Raw genomic sequence first — 21,121 nt, forward strand, 5'->3', positions numbered from 1 at the left:
AGCAGGTGCTACCCACCCGCGAGACCCTCCCAAGCCAACCGATACCGATCGCGGAATTGCACGGAAGGCGCGCAAAGCCCGAGCTTTCCCCTGCTTCCTCGCTCCGGGAGCGCGGCGAAACGCGCCGAGCCCACGCTTTTTCCCCTCAGCTAACGGCACCCTCCCGACTGCCTTCCGCTGGAGCAACTCCGGGTTGGTTGCCGATCGACCCAACCCGCCGTTGGAGCTGCGCCGCCGACCTTGCGTGGAATGTCCCATCAGCGGCCTGGGGGGGGGAATTAGAATCACGCTGGTGCCTGAGCGGGCCCATTCCGAAAGCGGGACCCGCGATCCCCCCTGCGGGGAATGGTTCCTCCCGTCACGCGGGCCGGCGGAGGCGGAGAGCCACCGCCCACCGCCCCCTCGCCCCCTCTGGTGCGCCTGCGCAGTAGCGGGGTGCCCGGCTCACGTGTTCCTTTGCGTCCGGTGCGCGCGGCGGTCATGGCTGCGTTACTGAGCTCCGCTGGGCGCTTGCGGGCGCTTTGCCCGCGCCTCCTGCCCCTCCTCCGCCCGCCCGCTGCCGCCGCCGCCCGCCCGCCGGCCCCCGCCAGGTGAGACCCTGCGCCGCGGGGCTGCCCGGTCCCCGCCGGTGCGCCGGCAGGCCGCTGAGGCGGCGGGGCCGGCTGAGGCGGCGGTGCTCGTGGCCAAGGGCCGCGGACGCGCCAGGCGGCCCAGCCGCCAGTGCCCTTGGTCTCTTCTGCGGCGTCTCCCGGGGCTGCCGGCGGGGAGCCCTGCGGCCTAGGGCCGCGTGTGCGCGGCAGGGTTAGTTCAGGGTCAAAGGCCGCGGGAGAGAGCCGCTTCCCTCCGGCAGGGTCGGCGAGGTCGGACCGGTCCTTCCGCAGCGCCGCTCGGCAGCCGGGTCTCGTTGGGCTGAAGCGAAGGCGGAGTGCGCTCCTCTGTGTGAGGAGCAAGGGGCGGGTCTTGCTCCGGGGGATGCTGCTGGAGTGGGACAAACTGTGCACAGAGGGAGTCGAGGAGGAGGGGGAGGCTACGCTGAGATCGCAGTGATTGAGTGTGGGTAACGCACAGTTGGAATCGGGGCTTCTTCCCCGTGCCCGTCAGGCTCTGCTCTGTCTGTTATCGGGAGCGATACCTTAATTCCTTTGCTGTGCTTCCCTCTCTTCCAGCACGCAGGTAGGGTGGAAAACTCACCCCACCTGTGTGCACGCCTGTCGCTGTTTTGGCCACGCTAATACGTGGTTGGTTGCAGGAGGTTTGGAGATGCCACCCTTTCTTAACATGGGTACACTTTTAATTTTTTTCTAATTTAAAAAAAAAAGTTAGTTTTGGGAGAGCAAAGCTTTCTCTCCAGTGATGTGCACTGCAGCTCCACGTCTGGGATGTTTTTTGTTTTGAGGACATACCTCTTGGATGTAGGAGGAGCAAAAGGCTCAGCCATGAATACATGAACAAACGTGTTAGAAACATATGCTATTTCACGGGTTTTTGCGTGCACTGTTTAGGGTTTTTTTATAAATTGTGAGGGTGATGTTAGCATTCTGTTATATAGGCAAGCTAGTTGCTTCCATAAGTTTTTCCTTGACTTGTCCTGAGAAGGAAGTACCTTGTGCAGATAATAGCTATGTCAAGGAGTTTGGTATATATTTTTTGTATTGCATGTAGTGAGTATGTTGTTACACCTAGCAGATCTGTGCAGACTTTTTTAACGTTAGGAGTTACTTTGTTGTCAACAAGTTCTCAGGCTGCTTGTAAATGAAAGAAAGGTGTGTTTATGACTTCTGAGCCTTGATGGGGTTAGATTTTTGGTTTCCACCATGTCCAGTTTTTAAGTCTTAGAAGAGGGAGTTGGGAATGGGTTGAGATGCTTAGCTTTCATTTATGTCAAATGACTTGCTGTGATTATAATTACAGTTGTTAACTAAACAATTGTATAAAATTAGACAAGTAATTTGTAAATATAAATAGCTAAATAGAAGTTTAGATCAGTTTCCTCTAAGGATACAAATGTTTGCTCTATTTTTTTCCAGTGTTTGCAAAACCTAGTGAGGATCCAGTGTGGGTGGGAAGGGGATGTGATGCTTCTGGTGTGTACAAGTGTCACCTTATGAACTATTCATATAGCAGCTAATGTTGCTGTTACCACTGAATATGGGAACACCGCATTATTATCTGAAAAGAAGTATCAGAGTGTGGCTTTAATTAGTATTAGTGATTCAGCTTGAAATTAATCTCTCGTTAAATGTCCAAATGATGCTATAGAAAAATTTTTGCATAAAATTTGAGAATGTAAAAGCATAAAGTATACACACTGAGTTTTATGAGCTGACATAACAACTTAGTGCTACCACAGGGAGAAAGTTCTTCTGTCCAGTCTTGCTTGTGCCTTGTTGTAGCTCTGGTGGTCCCTCTAAGTTAATGTAAGTTAATTCCTGGTAGAAAACCAGAACAATTTTCTGCCATCCTAGGTAGATAAATATATTCAGCAGAGGACCTGGTGAGTTCAAGAGCTGGTTCAGGAGAAGGGATGGGAATGGATGAGAGTCAGCAGTAGAGAACTCCTAGAGGCAAGTGTCACCACCGAAATAAGGAAGTTGTTGCTACCTGCACTAGCTTTAGTGCCTATCAAACCAATTGTAAGCTGATTTTATCTGGTAGCCTGACTGAATTCTTACCTAAAAAAGAATACAGTTTTCTGCTGGTTTTAGTCGTTAAAGTGTAACAGATTGTTAAATGGTAAAGTTGGTGCAAAAGGATGGAATAGACCTGTGCGGGAAGGACCGGGAACTAGGAAGACATCTGCTGTGTGGTTGACAACAGAACCACACATTCAGTTAGCTGCAAATCATGAATAAACTTTTCTACTTTGTGGTAATTCAGCTGATTTTTGTTTTCCTCAACTGGAAGCTTAATTTCCTAAATCAGTTTGTTGCAAGAAGTAATAATCACCGAAATTCACTTATGACTTGATGAAGCGCTAACAGCACTTTTTTTTCTAGATCTGTGTTTCTGGAAAAAAATTGAAAAGTTCTTTATGCAATGATAACTTGGCTCCAACAACTTGGTTTTGGTTTTTGTCTCTCTCCCCTCCTCTCTCCCCCAAATTACACCATTTTCTTGCACCAAATTATACTCTTCTGTATTTTCAAGTATAAATGGGGTCATATGTGGGATAGTTTAGTGATCATGCTGAAAACTTTAATTCTGAGGCTAGATTTAGTAAAGTATGTGAGAAAGGTGCTTGGTAGAGAACACATTCACAGGAAACAGCAGTGGTATTTGTTTCATAGCTTTTAGGTTTCGGTCTAAACTGTGAATTATATTGGAGTAAGACTGAGCAGCACACCTAAATTTGTGCATTCTTTCTATCCAGTAATTTCATTCCTAAGATAATTTTTCACCTAAAATCTTTGTCTTGCTGTCACTTTTTACTATATGGGTTTAGGCATCCTAGTGCACAAGTGATGCTCTAGGGCCAAAGTGTAAAACAAGGGTAACATTTATGAACTGAAATTGCACATATAAGCATATAATTTCATTTCATGTTTTACCTTAAGTAACTATTCATTGTTGTTTTTTTCTACTTAAGCCTTAATTTCTGGAAATGGACCTCTTTTGAAGAACTAGAATGACATATGGACAACGTTTAAATTTGCTGTACTTGCTGTTCAGGTCTGAAGATGGTATTTTGAGAGTGAAATGCAGTCCGCTGCAGTAAATTCCAGAGAATATTGATAAAGCTCTAATTGGAATAGTGGGGAAAAAAACTCCACAGTTTTAAGAGTAAATAAGTAACAAGGAATAATACATTTTGAGAGAGAACTGGGTAAATGACTATATGTTTACATGTGCTTGGTATAGTTCCTTTAGCATTGAACATAAAGTCAGTTCAGAGGCAGGTTTGAGACTTTCATTACAAAATGGTTACAGAAAAGTTGCAAAATCTGTTAACTTCTTTAGAGGCTTGAAACAGCAACCATTCACATTCCAGAAGAGATTTTATCAAAGCATCTTAACTGCTCTGATTTTTAATCTGAAGTTCTGAAAATGCGTTAGGACAGTAGATGGATATCCGATGCATTGGATGGTTGAGAAGCATTTTATAGAAAATCAGATTGGATCTAAGGCAAATTTACTATTTCACTTGACTACCTCTAGTATGAAATGTGAAATATACTGAGCTGTATGTTACATGTCGTCACTCTCATGCCATGCAATTATAACAAGATAAATAAACCATGACAAGCCAATACAACAAACTTCAGATCTACAACAGCAAACTTTAGCACTGAGCTGATTTATGTAGTACAAATTATTTACCGGAACTTTGTTCACAGAAGCTTCGCTAAGGGAAGAGATGCTTAAATTTGCTGCTAGTAGCTGACTGTCAGGAATGCTGTAACAAACCTCTCAATCAACGAGTGTTCAGAGTAGATTTTGAATTAATATCAGAACATCTTTTGGGGACTTTATTCTACATACTCTAGGTGATTATGTTGTGGTTTGATGTTACAGCTTGCTGCTGTGGGAAAGTTAGTGTTGGGAGGAAGGGTATTGGCTCCATTCTTCTCACACTGACCGCCCTCACGTTGCTGGCGGGCTTGTCCTGCTCTAAATCAGGGCGTGCCTCGAACCAATTACTGGGCTGACTTCATTTGCTAGACTGCAAGAAAAAAAAAGTTTTCTGACAGATCAACAGATTTTATTGGATCAGTTAAGGATCTGATGAACTCTAAAAGGGTGGAACCACAGGCAAAAGGAGACGAGGAAACCCTGCGTGGTGACTGTGTGATACTAGATCAGTGCAGCTGTATTGCCGAGCTGCACTTTTACACGTGCAAGTGGTAGAATAGCTCATCCTGAAGTCGACACCCTATCTGTCCTAAGAGAAAAGGAGAACAATTAGCCTCCTAACGTGTGGACCATAAAAGTATAGCTGAGGAGGAAAATCAAGTGGAATCTCTACATGCAAGTCTTGCAAGGCATCTTTGGCCTTGCTGCCACTTCCTCAGTTTGAAACTCTTGTCTGTGAGTTTAGACGTTGGTTTTCAGGACTGCAGAGCAAAGAGCATCTCCCCAAACTGCAAATTGTGCTGTAGTGAAACCTACATTTTGCGAGATTTGTGTTCTAATCAGAGGAGTGATTGCTGAGGAAGTTGGTAAGAGGGTGCTGTGTGCAATGCTTTTCAAGTTGTACTTACAAAGACTGTTGACTTTTGGTACATTGTGGTGTGTTTGTACAATATTGAAGCATGTTGGTGAAGTGGGTGGGAGAATATACCCTTTTAAAGAATCTTGTTTCAGATCTGGAGGGATTCGATTTGATCTTGGGGTAAGCCATAAGTTAAAAACCCAAATGATTCATGGTTTAATGCATGGGTTGTTTTTTTTTTTTAATTAGCTGCAAACAAGGTGCGTTTGGCTATTCACTATTGTACTCAGCAATCCATCATTGGTGGATGAAACTGTAGAATTGAACACTTAATTACAGTAGCAAAACGATAGAATTAATGGGCTTTAAACGCAGAGGAGGCATTCAGGAGACTTGCTTTTTGTAATACTGAAGCAACCCTCTCTCGTGGTAAAGTTTCACAAGCTGCACTTATTACTGACACATAAAATGCCTAGAAACTTCCTAAGAAATAGCACAAAGCAAAGTTTTTCTGCTTTACTTCTTGTGAATCACTTAGGCAAAGTTTTTCAGATATTCTCCAAGAAATTTGAGGTTTCTCAGTCTATATGAAAAAAACCATAAAATTTTCCCTCTTGTGGGATCCTGCTGGATCTCATTGAAACAAGGATACAGTGGCCTGAACGTTGTGGTCTTTTTTTGTAGGTGACCATAGTTAAGTCAGGGGAAATACTGTTTAGCAGTCATGTGAACCATGCTGAGATCTCAGGTGGTATATTTAGTCATATTTAGTAAATTTAACTAATGTTAAGTCTGTATTGCTTTTTATGTACACTAATGAATTTTAACTCTATTAAGTTTACCATTATTCTACTTTGACCATGTTTTGTTTTTTAAAAACTATTTCATATACCTTTTGCCTGTTCAGTTTAGAAAGAACAAAATATTCAGTACTTTTCTTAGAAAAAGCATAGCAACTTATTGTGGCTCTGACAAAGGGAGGCAAATATCCATGTGATGGCTTTGTAATTCTTTTTTTGAATGTTTGGAATTGGTCGAGTTTCACAGAAAGTAAACTTTCTGCTGCTGCCAGGGAGAGCACTGGAACAACCTCCTTTTTGAGTTTTGGGAAAGATGGGACTTTTTTTACTCAGACAGGTGTGTAAGATGTGTTCCTTTAGGAAATTGAAGGGACTGCCTTTAGTCTGCTCTAGAAATATGGAGAATGTGTAAGTATGTTAGTATGGTACTGGGATTCTCACTAAACCCTTGCAAACAGAAGAATGTTACTAGCTGGCTTGGTATAAATTTCCCCATGCACACTTCATCTCTGCATAAATTTTTTTATGAGTTTATCTTCAGCTACTTTCCAAATGTTGTAAGCTAAATTGGAGGTGACAAGTTATGGCTAAAGAGCAAATGGTTGTGTGTTGGGATTCTGAATGTATAATTGGTTAACCTTTCCTGTGTAGGCAAAGCCTACAGTTTTAGTCCTCACAGTTGTAGAGACAAAGCTGAAAATGGTGTAAAGGTACAATTATGGAAAGGCTCAAATATCCAAAGGCTACTTCTAATCTTGTGATTGTGGGAGTAGGAGAGAGTTCACTTTATAGTGCTTAATATATCATTTTGAGCTTCTCTGGGTAGGTACAAAGAAACACAGCTCTGAAGCATAGTAAAGAGAAGTTACACATTGGGGAAGAATCAGATTGCTAATTCAAACAGATCTGAAGTTCATTGCGCAGTTTCACGTGCTTGCAAATATGTTTCACATGGAGAAAATCTTAAAATCCCACGTAAAGGTAATTGATGAAAGTAATATTTGGCACTCTGCAGCCAGTGAAGAAGTATCATGCATTTTCCTATATAGCATAGCATTTAATTCCAAACAAAGTTAATTAAAATTATTGAAAAAATATGGTTACATCATAAGACTGTATAATCTAATATCTAGCACCGAGGTAGGATCAGAAATGCCACGGTCATGCATGATTTTTTTTTTCTTCCCCTTCCTAATCTTACCTTCTAAGTTTCCAAATGAGAAATTTTGACCACTGAAGTATCCTGTTCTAATATTTCATTACAATTAATATTACAGCCATTAATATTACCAGTGTGATGCCTGATGGATTAGTTACAGTTGTTTCTCTACTTGGAGAGTGGGATGGGATAGATGAGTCTTTTGAGTCTTCTAAACTTCTTTTTCTTCTGTGAGTAAACACTCCATGACAAGCAGAATAATTCTCTCTGTATTTTGTCTGTGTTGCTTTTGTTAGGAGTTGAAGAATTGAAGTTTTCTTTTTTGCTGCATGTTTCATGTTTAGTGGTGGCTCATTTTCAGTACTTTTTCAGTTGTAGTATTGTCTAGCCAGTTGTACACCATCTTATGTTTCTGCATTTGTTTTCTGTCCAAAATGTATAACTTGCTTTGTCTGTATTGAATTTTCTTTTTGTTGATTTCACACCATTACATCAAGTAATCAAGATGACTCTGAAGTCTGAGGCCATCCTTCTAAGAGTTTGCCATCATTATAGTGTCATCTACAAATTTTACAAGTTTATTAACTCTTGTCATCCAAATTGTTAATGAAGTTGAATGGACGCTGGTAATACCAGTCTTTTCCCAGTTAGATCATAACATAGCTTAATTTAGAATCCCACAAAATATATTCCCAATTTTGCAACAAACCATGATCAGATTTTAATTATATATAGGGTTTTTTTTAAACCACTACAACATCCATATTTTTATAACTAAAAGTACCTTGTATCTCCTTGTTTTGCTTATGAGATTGTCAGGTAACATGGTGCCAAAAGCCTGTACATTGATCTGTATTTTTTATTGATTATATTTCTCTTTTTCCCAAAACTTTCATGAATTTTTGAAGGTAATTCCAAAGGACTGGAGTTTGACTAAGGTCCGTTCATGTGTCTTAAATATAACATATCTTAATGTTTCCAGAAATGACTGACCTCATTCTTCCCTATTCCTACCTACACCCCCATTGCCTTGTTAAAATTTAGTCATGGTAAAATGGTTAAAATTTACATAGTATGGTTGCAATTAACATTTTTTGAAAGCTAAACAGTGTATGATCTGTAATTTTTTCCATTTTAAGAGGTATGTGTATTTTCTAAAATCATCTTTCTTATATTTGGAAGCCTTTCTTGCTGCCTTTTTATGTGACTTCCTGACTGACATGGTTAAACAAGGTTTTCTTGATTTTTAGCCTTGCCTTTTTCTTGAATTCCTCTTAATCGTGTGTTCTTCCTCAACTTCTAAAAATTAAAGAATAATCATACGAGGATGTTGAAGATTCCTGATGCATGGATAACTGCTTCATTTTTTTAACTTCTTTTTCTGTTTCATGGGGAGGTTGTGCCATTAGTATAAATTTTCAGTAAGTATGTAATTTACTGCATTCTTCTTTCACTTGATTGCCTGAAATCAAATATGATGCTGCGTCCCTTAATTTAAGTTTGCTTTTTTTGGAAGCTGTCTTTCTGGTCTGCTCAGTCTTTCGTCTTTTAGAATAGTGAGCTCTTAGCATTTTTCTTTTTTTCATTTTCTCCAAAGTTTTGTGTTCTTTGTTGATTTGTAGTACTTAAAACCAAATTCAAGACAGTAGATGCCTGCAGCTTCATCCAGCTTTTGAAGCCACAGTTGTTTTTAACAGTCTTGCCATGGGATTGGCTTAGCATTACACAGTGCTCTGCATCATGCTAAAAGTGTAATTTATTCAAATGCTGAAAGCCTGCAGATGGTAAGGTATGCCCAAGTCTTATGCTAGGCATTGTATTTCAGATTGATAATGGTGATTTAGGTGGAAGCCAGTGGATGTTTAAGAGTTTCTCAGGTTGTTTTATACTCTTACACTGGTTTCCGCTGTCTAAAACTGAAACTGACTCCCACGTTGCCATTCCTTAAAATGTCTTTAATAAGTATAAATTAACAGAAACACCTGTACCATATTTGATAATATCTGGTGTGTGCGGATAAATAGAAATGCCCAAGTCTGCTGATCTTTCAGAAGGTTAAGTTCGTGTATAAAAATAACACTTTGTATAAGAGTATAATATTTTACAGTGTGCAACAGTAGCAATTGATATAGTGTAAAATTCTAACCTTATGAACAGCACCATGTTAAATGCTAAGCAGGAAGAGTTTAGTAACAAATGAAACTTTAGAGTCCTCTCATGCTGTTAACCAGCATCTTTTGAGCATGCATACGCTGTTTTCATCTTCATACTTAATCTGACGGAGCTGTGCAAGTGCTTCAAAATGTTTGTGACTTTTGACACATGGGAAGTCTTACAAATATGGCTTTCTTAAAACAGTGCAGGACTTAAGAATTGTAGATATCAGTTTATGGTTACAAGTGTGCTATGTGACGTAAGATATAATACAGTAAGTTGCAAAATACTATAAAACAATAGCAGTTTTTTATAGAAAAAGACATTTCTATTTTAATCTGAAACACAGGAGTTTTGTCCACTTGTGCTTTGATTGTTAATGGAAATCAAAGTATAAATTTCTGTGTCCCAAGGACAGTAAGTCCTGTGTTGCTGCTCGCTTCCAAAACATTTTTTCCAAGCTGACTTGGAAGTATTCTGAAAAGCTTTCAATTAGCTTTTTTAATGGATATGTAAGAGTGGATGATACCATTTTCTTTTTTTATCTATATCTTTAAGAAAAAATAGATAAGGAACTTGCAATCATTACAGTTTGATTCTTATAGCTATCCAGTGGCTAGCTCATAGTTGAGTATTGCTATTTATGCGTTATTAGAGAGTTTATCTAAGTTGCAGACATCTCATTTGGTTGTTACACCCAAGAGGACTTAAGATGTAGTATCTTACTGTTATTCGTACCTTGTACTACTGGATTTTACCATAATTAGTCTAATGATTTCTGTTTTAAGGAAAGTACCCTCTCTCTGATTATACGGTGAGGTAGAAGAAGAGGAAGAGGAAGGAAGGAAATAATCAGGGAAAATGACACCCTTGGAAATACTTCTAGTGAGAGATGGCATTACTAGTAACAAAAGTTTGATAGTGTTGGTCTGATGAGCTGCTTACCACCAAAAGTGGTGTTTCAGTTTCTTCTTATTCTTCCTAGTTCCTCTGATTTTAGCTACCTATTCCTACTTGATTTCTTTTTTCTGGTTCATTCTGGTGTTTTTTGGACATCGTGAGCTGTTTCCACTCTTAACCTGATGGAACAGTAATTGTTTTTTTGTAGAGCTGTTTTTTTCCAGCTGGTTTTATTTAAAGAATTTTACTCCTAGAACTTACTGCCTGCTCAGTTATTAAATCAGGATTTCAAATAGCAAGGAAAAAGGTGGTCTTTGGGCTACTTCCCACTCACAAGAGGCAACCAGAGGGTAAACCACAGTCTCTTTCTTCCACCACACTGATACGCACCCCACTGACGATTTTTCTGCTGTTCAGCAGCTTGCTGCCAATGCTGCTGACACTGAATTGCCATCAGGCTTTTTCTCCTCTGCTGGACTTCCTCTCCTAGGGCCTTAAACTAGCACTGGTTGGTGAAAAACCAACCAGCAGATATACCTGTGAAAAAGCTCCAGGTGTGGGAAATCATTTTGTAGAGAATGCCAACACTCCTCCCTTCTAGCGTGCCATTTCAACAACATGCGCAGCCATTACTGCATAGGACTCCTGGAGCATCTGTAACAGCAGGGAGTACAGTAACTAGTTTTTTCTTAAACTAATCTAGAGACCATACAGAAATTTAGTTGAAGAGCTGGCTAGAGAGTCAGATACAAGGGAAAGCAGTTCAGAAGTTGCTGAATCTTCTTTTTGCCATCCAGCATGTATTAGTTCCTTGGTATAGGATTCTGGAGGAGGATAGTCTGGTTTATTTTATGCAGTTGTAAGGACAATTGAGAACAGACTTCCAAAAATACTTGAGTATAATGATGATTTTACCTGCACAGGCTGTTCACAATTCCGCTCTGGCACGAATACTGTTTTCTTATTCTTATGTACATCAACTTGTTCTTTTTTAAAAAGAAAAAATGCCAAGCTGTTATTATTTTGCTAGAAGTAAGAACATGTTCTCATTATGTTTCTTGTTGTCATACTTTATTTTGAGAAAATAAATATTTAAATGCAGTGTTGATGTTTGGTTCACATTGCAGGATGGCCACTTCGTGCTCGTTAACGTAAATTTTGCAGAATGGGGAATGATCTCGTTCTTTAAGCCAATGTTGTCTAGAACACTGGCCTTTGCATTGGGTTTTGTGTATTTTAATTGAGAGGAAAGGTATGATTTGCTGCCTTGATTTACTGTGTTCTGGAAGAGATGTATGTGACTCTTCTTGGAGTGATTTTTCAAAAGCATGTGAGAGCTCTTGTGAGAAGCCGTAATGGGACAATAGACTTTTATAGCACTTGGGTGACTTCAAAATTTTTATTTTTGTGGGAATAGTATTTGAACCATTGAACTCATGAGGTGAATCCAGCTGAAAATCTCAGAGAAGCAGTTGTCACTGCGAGAAAATACAAATGATTGTATCTTTTTAAGTAGAAAGACACTGAAATGCATCACCTGCATTTGTTTGTTTATATCAATATGAAATGTTTTTGAGAAACTGTTCATCAACAAAAAGTGAAGTGCATTATCTTTTTGACATTTTGTGCCTAGTGTAGTTGCAAAATAACTCACAGAAGTGTGATCTCTGTTTGTTTTTATTTAAGCAGAAACACTGTGTACCAAATAAGGTTCCTTACTGTTGCACCTCAAGAGGAGGGAAGTGTTAAGGAAGAACCAATTTCAGAAATTCAAAACAGACGGACCTGGCAGTTTGACTGGGCATTAAATAAACTGGATAACTCTGTCAGAAAAACTGGCCGCATCCCTAAAACCCTTCTACTAAAAATCTTTCGTGAAGTGTGCAAAACAGGTAAGTTGCTTCCAATTAAAACAAAATAAAAGCTAGATTAAAACCTGCAATATAACAATTCAACAAACCAAAGAAATTAATTGAAAGAGTCCTGATTTATATTTTGTCTCTGAGTGTTGTTTAATCTGCTGCATATGTTGATGAACAGACTTTAAATGCTTTAGTGGTGTTATTTTGCTTTGAATGCACACGTTTACTTTTCCAGAGGTTTTTTTTAAATCTTTGGGAGTTTATAAATACTGTAAAAATCCAGTGTTCTTTTAAGAAATCTTATCATATTGCCTTGCTTATTGTGGATTTTTAATCTGGTAATGTTATGCCCTCCTCATATAATTGTATTGTGCACTCTAAACAAGGATCCTATCTATCTGTTTTACACAATATATTTTTAAAGTGTCTGTAATAAATCATGTTGTCCTTAAGAGGTTATTTGTTTTGAAATGGAACTATACAGGGAAATGTGGAGGTGAAGTACAAGTTTCCACATTCCCAGGTAGATGTGGCTATTTGGGCAAGAAAGCTTTATTATTTTTTTTTTTAATAAAACAAAAATAAACAACTGAGGCATTGCTCTGCATTGTTACTGGCTTGTATAGCTGGGATCAGGCTTTTAAAAATTTTGCAGTTCACTGTTTAAAAGCTGAGTCTTCAATTCATGTTCTCTTTCTGCTGAACTTCTTAGTTTTTTCTTTTCGCTTGTCATATCCGTTCTGATTCTGACTGCTTTGTCTTTTAATTTGTGAGTGTGGGTTGGCAAGAATTTTATGTCTCTAAGTTTATCTGCAAATCACACAGTTCTTCATGATCTTTGCGTAGTTACACAATTTTTAGCAAGTCATATTAACAAAATGATTAATTGCGTATAGTGGTTTCCCTTGGCTGTGTAAGTATATTTAAAAAAAAGCATAGAACTTCACAAGAGGTTTAACTAGGATGCTATTAAAATAAATGACGAATATTTCCATATGAAAAATTCAGTCCTTTTCCATTAATAGTGTTGAAAACTAATTTAGCAAAAGTGTGGGAGGTTAATTACTGTTGACTTCTTAAAAAGATTTGCCTGTGTTTGTATTGTTCTTCCATTTCTAATTGCAACATGAAAAATGTCCAAAGAAGGTGCTCGTTGTAGATCTCGTCCTGTATCTTTCCATACTCACACTGCCAAACCTTTTGCTGTTTCTTTTGCCTTTCAGGGTACTCAGTCACTAGTATAACCCTGGCATTGTGAAGCTGGAGATGTGTTGGCATTTTTATTGCATGAACTAATTGCATGCAGGGATTTAAAAGTCAAGTATGACTTGTCTCACCACTCCGTTATGTCTTCAGAAGTTCAAATCCTGATTTGCAATTTGTACCTGTCCCTTCTCAATGTTTTAACTTATTTCTTTTCACGTTATTGCTCGTTTTTCCCCATTACTGCCTGTGTTTCTTCCCAGATGAGTTTACCCTGTATGATTAATTTTTCTACTGTAGATTGCGCTCTTGAAACATAGTTTACAATAATTATGTGGTATCCTGGATGTGCTGGTCCTCTTCAGTACCTGAAGATCTAATTCTAGACAGTACATTGCTTTCTGCTGTTGAGGTTTTTACTTTATTTTGCCATTATTTTATAGCTGTTTCTACAGCTCTGTATAATTAAAAACTACACTTACAGTGATGAGCAGCAGCTGGGAGATATCTTTACTGGCAACAGCTCCTGCCTCTGTGCTGGGCTGTACACAACTTTGGACTGTTGGCATGATGATTTGGAAGTAACTTACAAAGAATTAGTGATGCTTTAGACTTCCAGTCATTTGGCAAGTCTGAATCTTTCAAGCCTACATATGTCTCTATTCCAGAAAACCCTCTGGTTTTTTTTCATTATTTACATTGTATGTGAACATTCATCTTGCTCCTTGTTAGATAAAATTATTTCTGAAGTATACCTTTCTCTGTGATAGGAAAGGGACAGAAAACTTATGTTAACTTTTTTTTTCTTTATGGTATGCTGCTTTCTGAAGAAACTCTCATTTTTATTAGAAATTGCTGGGTTTGCATATAAAAATGTGAATGAAAAAGACATGTCTTCAGTTTATTGAGTAATCTGTGATTATTGAGTAATCCTGCTTTGCTTCAGGAGTCCAAGACAGACAGATGAGTTTATAGGGTTGGTTTTTTTTGACATTCTGGGGCTAATGCAGATTCAGAGAAGGTAGACATTCTTACAGTTTCCTTCACTATTCTTTAGATGTAAATTATCTCATTTATTTTATATTGAGCATGGGCAGAAGTGGAAATAGAAATTTAAATGTGGGAAGTCTCTGAATACCAGTTTTGGAATAGTGTGGAATTGGTATGAAGTGTTTTGCTATTTTAGAAATTTACCAGAAAGTTATGTCCCTGTTAGGATGAAATGATCTATGATCTTGGATTGGGAAATTTAAAGTACTAGGTCATCTGAGTTTTGTATTTTGCATTGTACTCTTTAAAATTTCTGCTTAGCTGAGCTCATTATTGTACTAAATGACATGTTTTATTGTGAATCTTTTTCACGATAGCGCATCATAATGTCATTGTTTAATCATTAATCATTCAGTAAAAATCTTCAATGTTGAAGAAGATTCTACTCTATACAAAATGCTTAAGTATTTCAGTGGGTCAGTCTCAAATCTTTTTTCTAATATTAAATTCATAATTATTTATAAAGAAATTTGTGGTTGTGTTCCACTTGCAGGGTGTCCAGGGAGTAACCAGACCTTGCTTTTGTTGCGAAGTTGTGGTGCTCTTTTACCAGAGGTATTGTCACCTGAAAGAACAGAACTAGCCCATACGATATGGGACAAGATGAAAGAACTGGGTAGGTTGGTTTTGTTAGTCCACCTTGCAAGAATGGTTGTGTACTTAGTTACTTTATTTGTAATGGAAGACTGAATGTATTTTAATAGTGTTTAAATGTTAGATTATAATGGCAAATACTCGTTACTGAATAAACGCTAGGTTTTATTATTCAGGTGAGAGATCTGTTTCCTATTCTGGGAGTTATAGTGACATCTAGGGGTTTTAATAATAAATCTAAAGATTTATTTTTTTTGCAAGATGCTTAAATCGGAATTTTGCTTCATTTTGGTAATTGTGTATTTTACTTTTCTGTTAGAAGCTACCTTGATATCTGGTGGGCTGAGTATTCCTAGTGCTACCAGCTATTTTATCAGATGATTTTTTTTATTTTAAGTTAGTCATTTATCTATAGATGTGGCATAGGTGAACTGCTTCTTGGCAGTAATATTGCTGAATCTGTTAAATACAGCTGTAGAGACTTGAATAGCATGCACGTGAGCATTGATGTTACTCTGCTCTTGTTATGTTTTAACCTTTTAAAAACAGATATGTGCTCTTAAATAGATGTCTGATGTTTCAAAGCTGGATAAAAGGAAGCAGCCTGATTATACATGAAGTTCATACAGAATAATACAGATATGAAATTAACCTGAGAAATCTATAAAATCATGTCAAACTTAGAGAATCTACATTCACTGACTGTGGTTGAAATATTTCCTTAGGTGCTGTGTATGACACAAGCCATTATAATGCTTTACTGAAAGTCTACCTTCAGAACGAGCATAAATTTTCTCCAACGGAATTCTTGGCCAGAATGGAGGAAGCTAATGCGCAGCCGAATCGAGTAGGTACCCTTTTATGGTGTCTCTATTCTTAATAGTGGTATCCATTTATTGGATGGAAATCATTAATTTCCCCTTTTTGTTTTCTGTAGGTTACATACCAAAGGTTGATTGCTGCTTATTGCAATGAGGGTGACATTGAAGGAGCAAGGTATTCTTTTCATTTATGTTGAAAAAGATTTCCACAAAATCTATTTTTCATATTCCCTACCATTAATGTTAAAACTCATTTCACTGTAATTCTTATAAATTGAGCAAATCAAAGAGGAAGTTTAAGTATATTTTAACCAAGCACTGAAGAGCAGTTTCTCAGAGACAGCTGGAACCTACACAAGCAAAATAAAAATAAGTGATAGACCAGTGTGTTCAAATCAAATTGTATTCAAGTCACTCAGAAAATAACTTGTTTTGTCATTTCTAGAGCCAGCATGAAAAGGTGTGAGGTTATGAAGGCTTACTGCCCTTATGTAAGGAAATGGCTACTGGGAAAGGCATTTGACAACAACGTGGGCTAAGGAGCAAATAGTAGTAATTCGATTTTTTGTTGTTATGAAGGGCTTGCTGGTGATCTAACATGTTAATTTTAGCAAGGTAAAGTTGCCACAGTGTGATTGCTGGGCATGAGAAATATGTAAAAGGAAGATAAAAATAAAAAAACCCCAGCCCCCCTCTTGTGTCTGTATATTTCAAAGTAGCAAATACAATTCTTCTGAAAAAATGAAAATGACTAAATTATAGGCATATTATGCAGCATCCTCAAATGTAATTGCTCAGTGACATCAGGATTTGGTTTTGTTTGATGATACAGTACTAGTCCAGCAGAGCAGCAATAGCTTAGTAGTTTATCTTTTTAAAGGAAAAAAAATTAATCATTCATTGTCTTGTCTTTTGCAGTAAGATTCTTGGGTTTATGAAGAGCAAAGATCTCCCAATCACTGAGGCAGTATTCAGTAGCCTTGTGAAAGGTCATGCAAGATCAGGGTAATGTTTAATACCGTTTTTCTTTTGCTTTCCTTTAGGTTTACTACAATATAAAGTGATACTGTACAGAAAAATTATATGCTGCAGAATAGTGTAATGGCTTTAAATGATAATATATAGCAGACTATCTTTTTATGCAATTTTGAAGCAAAACAGGGCTAGTTATTGGGTGGTGAGGCACTGGAACAGGTTGCCCAGATAAGTTGTGGATGCCCCCTCCCTGGAAGTGTTCAAGGCCAGGTTGGATGGGGCTTTGGGCAACGTGGTCTAGTGGAGGGTGTCCCTGCCCGTGGCAGGGGGGTTGGAACTAGATGGTCTTTGAGGTCCCTTCCATCCCAAACCATTCTATGAGTCTATGATTTAACAAAGGAAGTAGATTTTTGTTGTGGCTGAAAATCTTGAATTTCAAGATAAATTACTGTACTTTTTTACTGCTTGAAAGCAAAAATTGCTGCACTTGGTTTTGAACTTTTTCAGCTGTTGAAAGAGTATTCTAAGCAATACAATAATTAAAAGATTTTTGCTTTCACCTTTCAGGATTTGCTTAGTTAAAATAAGTTTCTGTGTGCTTGTTGCAGTCTTTGTTTCCAATTCTAATTAATGAGGAAATGTGGAAGCCACAGTAAACATCATCATGATTAAATCTACTGAGGGTCTTTCTTTTGAATTCTTTTAGAGATATGAAGAGTGCAGAAAATATTCTTTCAGTGATGAGGATGGCTGGTGTTGAACCAGGTCCGGACACCTATTTATCACTGCTGAATGTGTATGCTGAAAAGGGTGATGCTGATAGCATCAAAAAGGTACTGCAAGTTTGAGTTAAATACAAGTTGTTAGATCTGTTGTTCAATTTAACTTTGGAATGCTTTCTATCCATGCAGGAGGAATAATACCGAATTTCCTAACTTGTTTCCTCATAGTCTGCAGCAACTAAACAAATTTTTTTTTTTTTTTTTTTTTGCATCTGAAGAGCTGGTTAACTGAAAGCAGTCTCATACTTTATGAAAAATACTTGTCTTTTGATAGTTCCCTTTCACTCTGAGAAGATACGTTTGCCAGTGAGTGATTTAATAATTCATTTTTTTCAAGAGACAAATAGTGCATGTGAGAGATTTATATATTTATTTATAAAAATAAATAAGAAGTAAACCTTGATTATCGTGCTCCCATTGAGCCATTCGTTGGTTCCCATTGAATCCACAGAGTCTTTCTAGTAAAATGGAATTTTTTTGAGAGTTCATACCAGCAACTTAGGTATTCACGAAGCGTGGATAAGTTAATGCTGCCTTACAGCCCTTTGCGTAGCTGACTTTTTTTAAGTATTCTCTCTTACTGTTTTTTAAAATCAAAGTTGTATTCAGAAAGGAATGAAAAAAGAAAATTTGGTTTGAGTTTAATAAGTAGTATCAGATGGAGAGGACCAAATCAAGGAAGAGGATATAGGAAACATAATGTTGTTTTGTGATTTACAAATTAAACAAATCTTCATCAACCAACCTTCTTCCAACCACTAACGTAAAGTTTATGAATCATTCTCCCTTTTCAAAGTAATGTCTTGTGAAAGTCATCTCACAATACCCTGGTGTTTTCATATATTTTTAGGTATTAGAAACTATCTATTATATCCCTTTTCTCTGTCCCTTTTTCTCTTTATAGTCTAAAGGTGTTTGAGGCCCCCTCTATAGATCTTTGGTATTCTCTCTACCATATTCCATGTATCTAAACCCATGGTTTTAAAAAAAGGAAAAACCACCTTTTAAATTATTTTTTTTAATTTTTATTGTAATGTATCCTGTTTTGAATCATTCTGGAGTTTATTAAAGTTAAATTTATTCTGATTTACAGACCCTAGAAGAGATTGAGAAGACTGAAGGGTACCTTATGGATAGGATTTTGATGCAGGTGATTTTTAGCCTTGCCAAGGCTGGATATCCTCAGTACATTGAAGATATTAAAGAACGCATAAGATTTGATAGGGAATTAATTCCAGGTATGTCCTTGGTTACTACAGTAGTGTTCTGATATTCAGGGTGCAAAGCGAAAGCATTTTCTTTTTGTTGGATTTTTTTTGGGTTGGTTTTGGTTTTGTTTTTTTCAACAATAATGTTACCAAAAATAGGTAATTTTGTACTTTTCTCTTGAATACTTAAGAAAAATATTTTTGCCATTAATTTGTGGATTTATTTGTGCTGCTTTAGATCACATTTTATAAAATTTAAATATAAACCAATTTTAATCGTTTAGATACAAAAATTATCAATTTTTTAAACTTCTAAAATGCATTAAGATTTTACAGGAAAGCAGTAAGCACGGAGTTCTTTCTTCAGACAACACTGTTGTAATTCCTGTTGTGACAGATCTTTGTGAATGTAATAAAAAAGGAGACTACACACTGAATATAGTTTTCTTTATCTACACTTAAAGTCACTTTTGAATCCCAGTATGTGTAATCTGATTGATAACTATTAATTATACTTAATCCATTTTTTCTTTTTTGACGTGTCTAGAAATGTGTTTTTCTTAGTATCCGTCTGTCATGCTGTGGTGGTGATGCTTCTGTAATTTTTGGCATGGTCTTTTTAATGTGAAAAGTGAATTTCATTGATAAATAGAAATAATTCTAAAAATGGTAGTCTCAAATTTGATTGGTTACTCATCTTTAAAAGTATGCTAATGATACTTGTAAAATGTTTACTTTCCTAGCTTTCACTAATTTTAGCAGTTTAATGGAAAAATAGTTCTATGCACTTTTTTAATTTTGTTCTCTGTTTTTCAATTGCTAGATGCAATGAACCTGTGTTTGACTCTGATAACTCATGGCTTCGAAGATATAAGTTTCCACATTTTGAAGTCTTTTAATCATTTATCACGTGATAATACGGACCAGGGTAGCTTCTTCTTGCAACATTGTGTAAACAGAGATATGGTATGCAGAATAGTAATACTTTTTTCTTAATATACTAATAACAGTCTACTTACTTTAATGCAGCTGTGAAGATGGAAAATGGTAGATTTTTTTACGCAATTCTTAAAGACTAAAAGAGGGATTTTAATATTTCATATCAATTTGCATAGTAAATTGCAATTCACAAAGGAATCATGTTTGGCCTGTGTAATATCAATTTCCGAAGCATTAGAATAGTCTGACATTCTTAACAATTTGAGAAATTTAAAAATGTGTTAAATGAATTTTTGAAATTTTTTGCAGCCTGTGAACAAGCTGAAGCAATTTTGTAATGAGTTAAAAGAAGCAAAAATGCACTCGGCACCATTACCGTTTATTTTGCGTTGTGCTTTGGAGACCAACAAATCAGGTACTCTGCTTATGTAGTTATTTTACGTATGCTTATTTGAAGTACTTGGTCACTGTTTAATTATCTTGTGAATGTTTTCAGCCTTAGCCATTGAGGTGATGAAGATGATGAAAGAGGAAGGCTTGCCACTCAGACCTCACTACTTCTGGCCGCTGCTAGTTGGGTTCCAGAAAGAGAAGAATCTTAAAGGTTAGTTGTCTGATACATGCTCCTCTGGCCTTCTTGCAAACCTAGTGCACAAATCTTTATTATAACATTGCTATGAGATTCAGCAAACTGTTGAAAGTAAACCAAGACCCTGCCGTGTGTCTGTCTTTGTTGCGAACAATTTTTCCTTCAGAAGGACTTTTTTTAACCCTCTCTTACTTAATCATGGTACAGTTCTACAAATATAAAGTCTACCTTTGCATAGAAAGATGTGTGAGAGAGTTTAATTATCTTTTTAACTCTTTGCATTCTTTCTGTCTTCCGCTGGTTCTTTTTGCTGCTCATTACCTTTTACGGAGTTTACTCTTGAAGAAACTGAGATCTGAGGGAAGCATTTAAAAGTAAGGTTACGTTATAATAGCTGTCTTGGACTGCAAACCCAATCCTTTTTTCAAGCCAACTTCTTATTATCGACCTGATAAGCCAAATGTGAGCTTTGTTACAATAATAAAAACTGCAAGAGAACTTACATTGCTGTATGTGTGAGCCTGACCTGACAGCATACTGATTGAAGGACAGAAATGCTCAATCTTTGGGATTCTTAAGTAGGTTTAAGCATTTAGCATACTTTCCCCTGTTACACATGGGGATGTCTACAGGATATGAATAAGAATTGAAGAAATATTAAATTTTAGAGTACAGTATCTAATTCTTTGGTTTGCGTTATTGGTAATTCAGAAAGAATGGTATTGTAAAAAGATGCTTTTAACAGAAGTACTACCCCCTTGGGGAAACAAAAAACTGTCTTTTTCATCTTATCTCACAGTATAATGTGCTTTAGAATGAGATGCAGAGTTGTTAGTGTGACACTGGGTGACAAACAAAATGCACAAACAAAAAAAAAGTGCTTTTAGCAGACTCTTCATATCGCAATTTTATCTTAAATATACAGTCACATTCCAG

At 37.4% G+C, this 21,121-nt stretch overlaps 1 protein-coding gene across 1 annotated transcript in view; it reads left to right on the forward strand.

Moving 5' to 3' along the window:
• Positions 1-419: 419 nt before the first annotated feature.
• LRPPRC (leucine rich pentatricopeptide repeat containing) overlaps positions 420-21,121 on the forward strand; it is a 90,922-nt gene continuing 70,220 nt past the window's right edge. Inside the window, exons 1-11 of the mRNA XM_054819245.1 lie at positions 420-590; positions 11,852-12,054; positions 14,771-14,893; positions 15,597-15,718; positions 15,809-15,867; positions 16,611-16,697; positions 17,374-17,500; positions 18,543-18,687; positions 19,481-19,623; positions 19,906-20,011; positions 20,093-20,200. Coding sequence (XP_054675220.1) covers positions 481-590; positions 11,852-12,054; positions 14,771-14,893; positions 15,597-15,718; positions 15,809-15,867; positions 16,611-16,697; positions 17,374-17,500; positions 18,543-18,687; positions 19,481-19,623; positions 19,906-20,011; positions 20,093-20,200 — 1,333 coding nt within the window. The 5' untranslated portion in view covers positions 420-480. The remainder of the gene's footprint in view (positions 591-11,851; positions 12,055-14,770; positions 14,894-15,596; positions 15,719-15,808; positions 15,868-16,610; positions 16,698-17,373; positions 17,501-18,542; positions 18,688-19,480; positions 19,624-19,905; positions 20,012-20,092; positions 20,201-21,121) is intronic.

The sequence above is a fragment of the Grus americana genome, chromosome 3 (genome assembly GCF_028858705.1).
Source record: "Grus americana isolate bGruAme1 chromosome 3, bGruAme1.mat, whole genome shotgun sequence".
Taxonomy (NCBI): Eukaryota; Metazoa; Chordata; class Aves; order Gruiformes; family Gruidae; genus Grus; species Grus americana.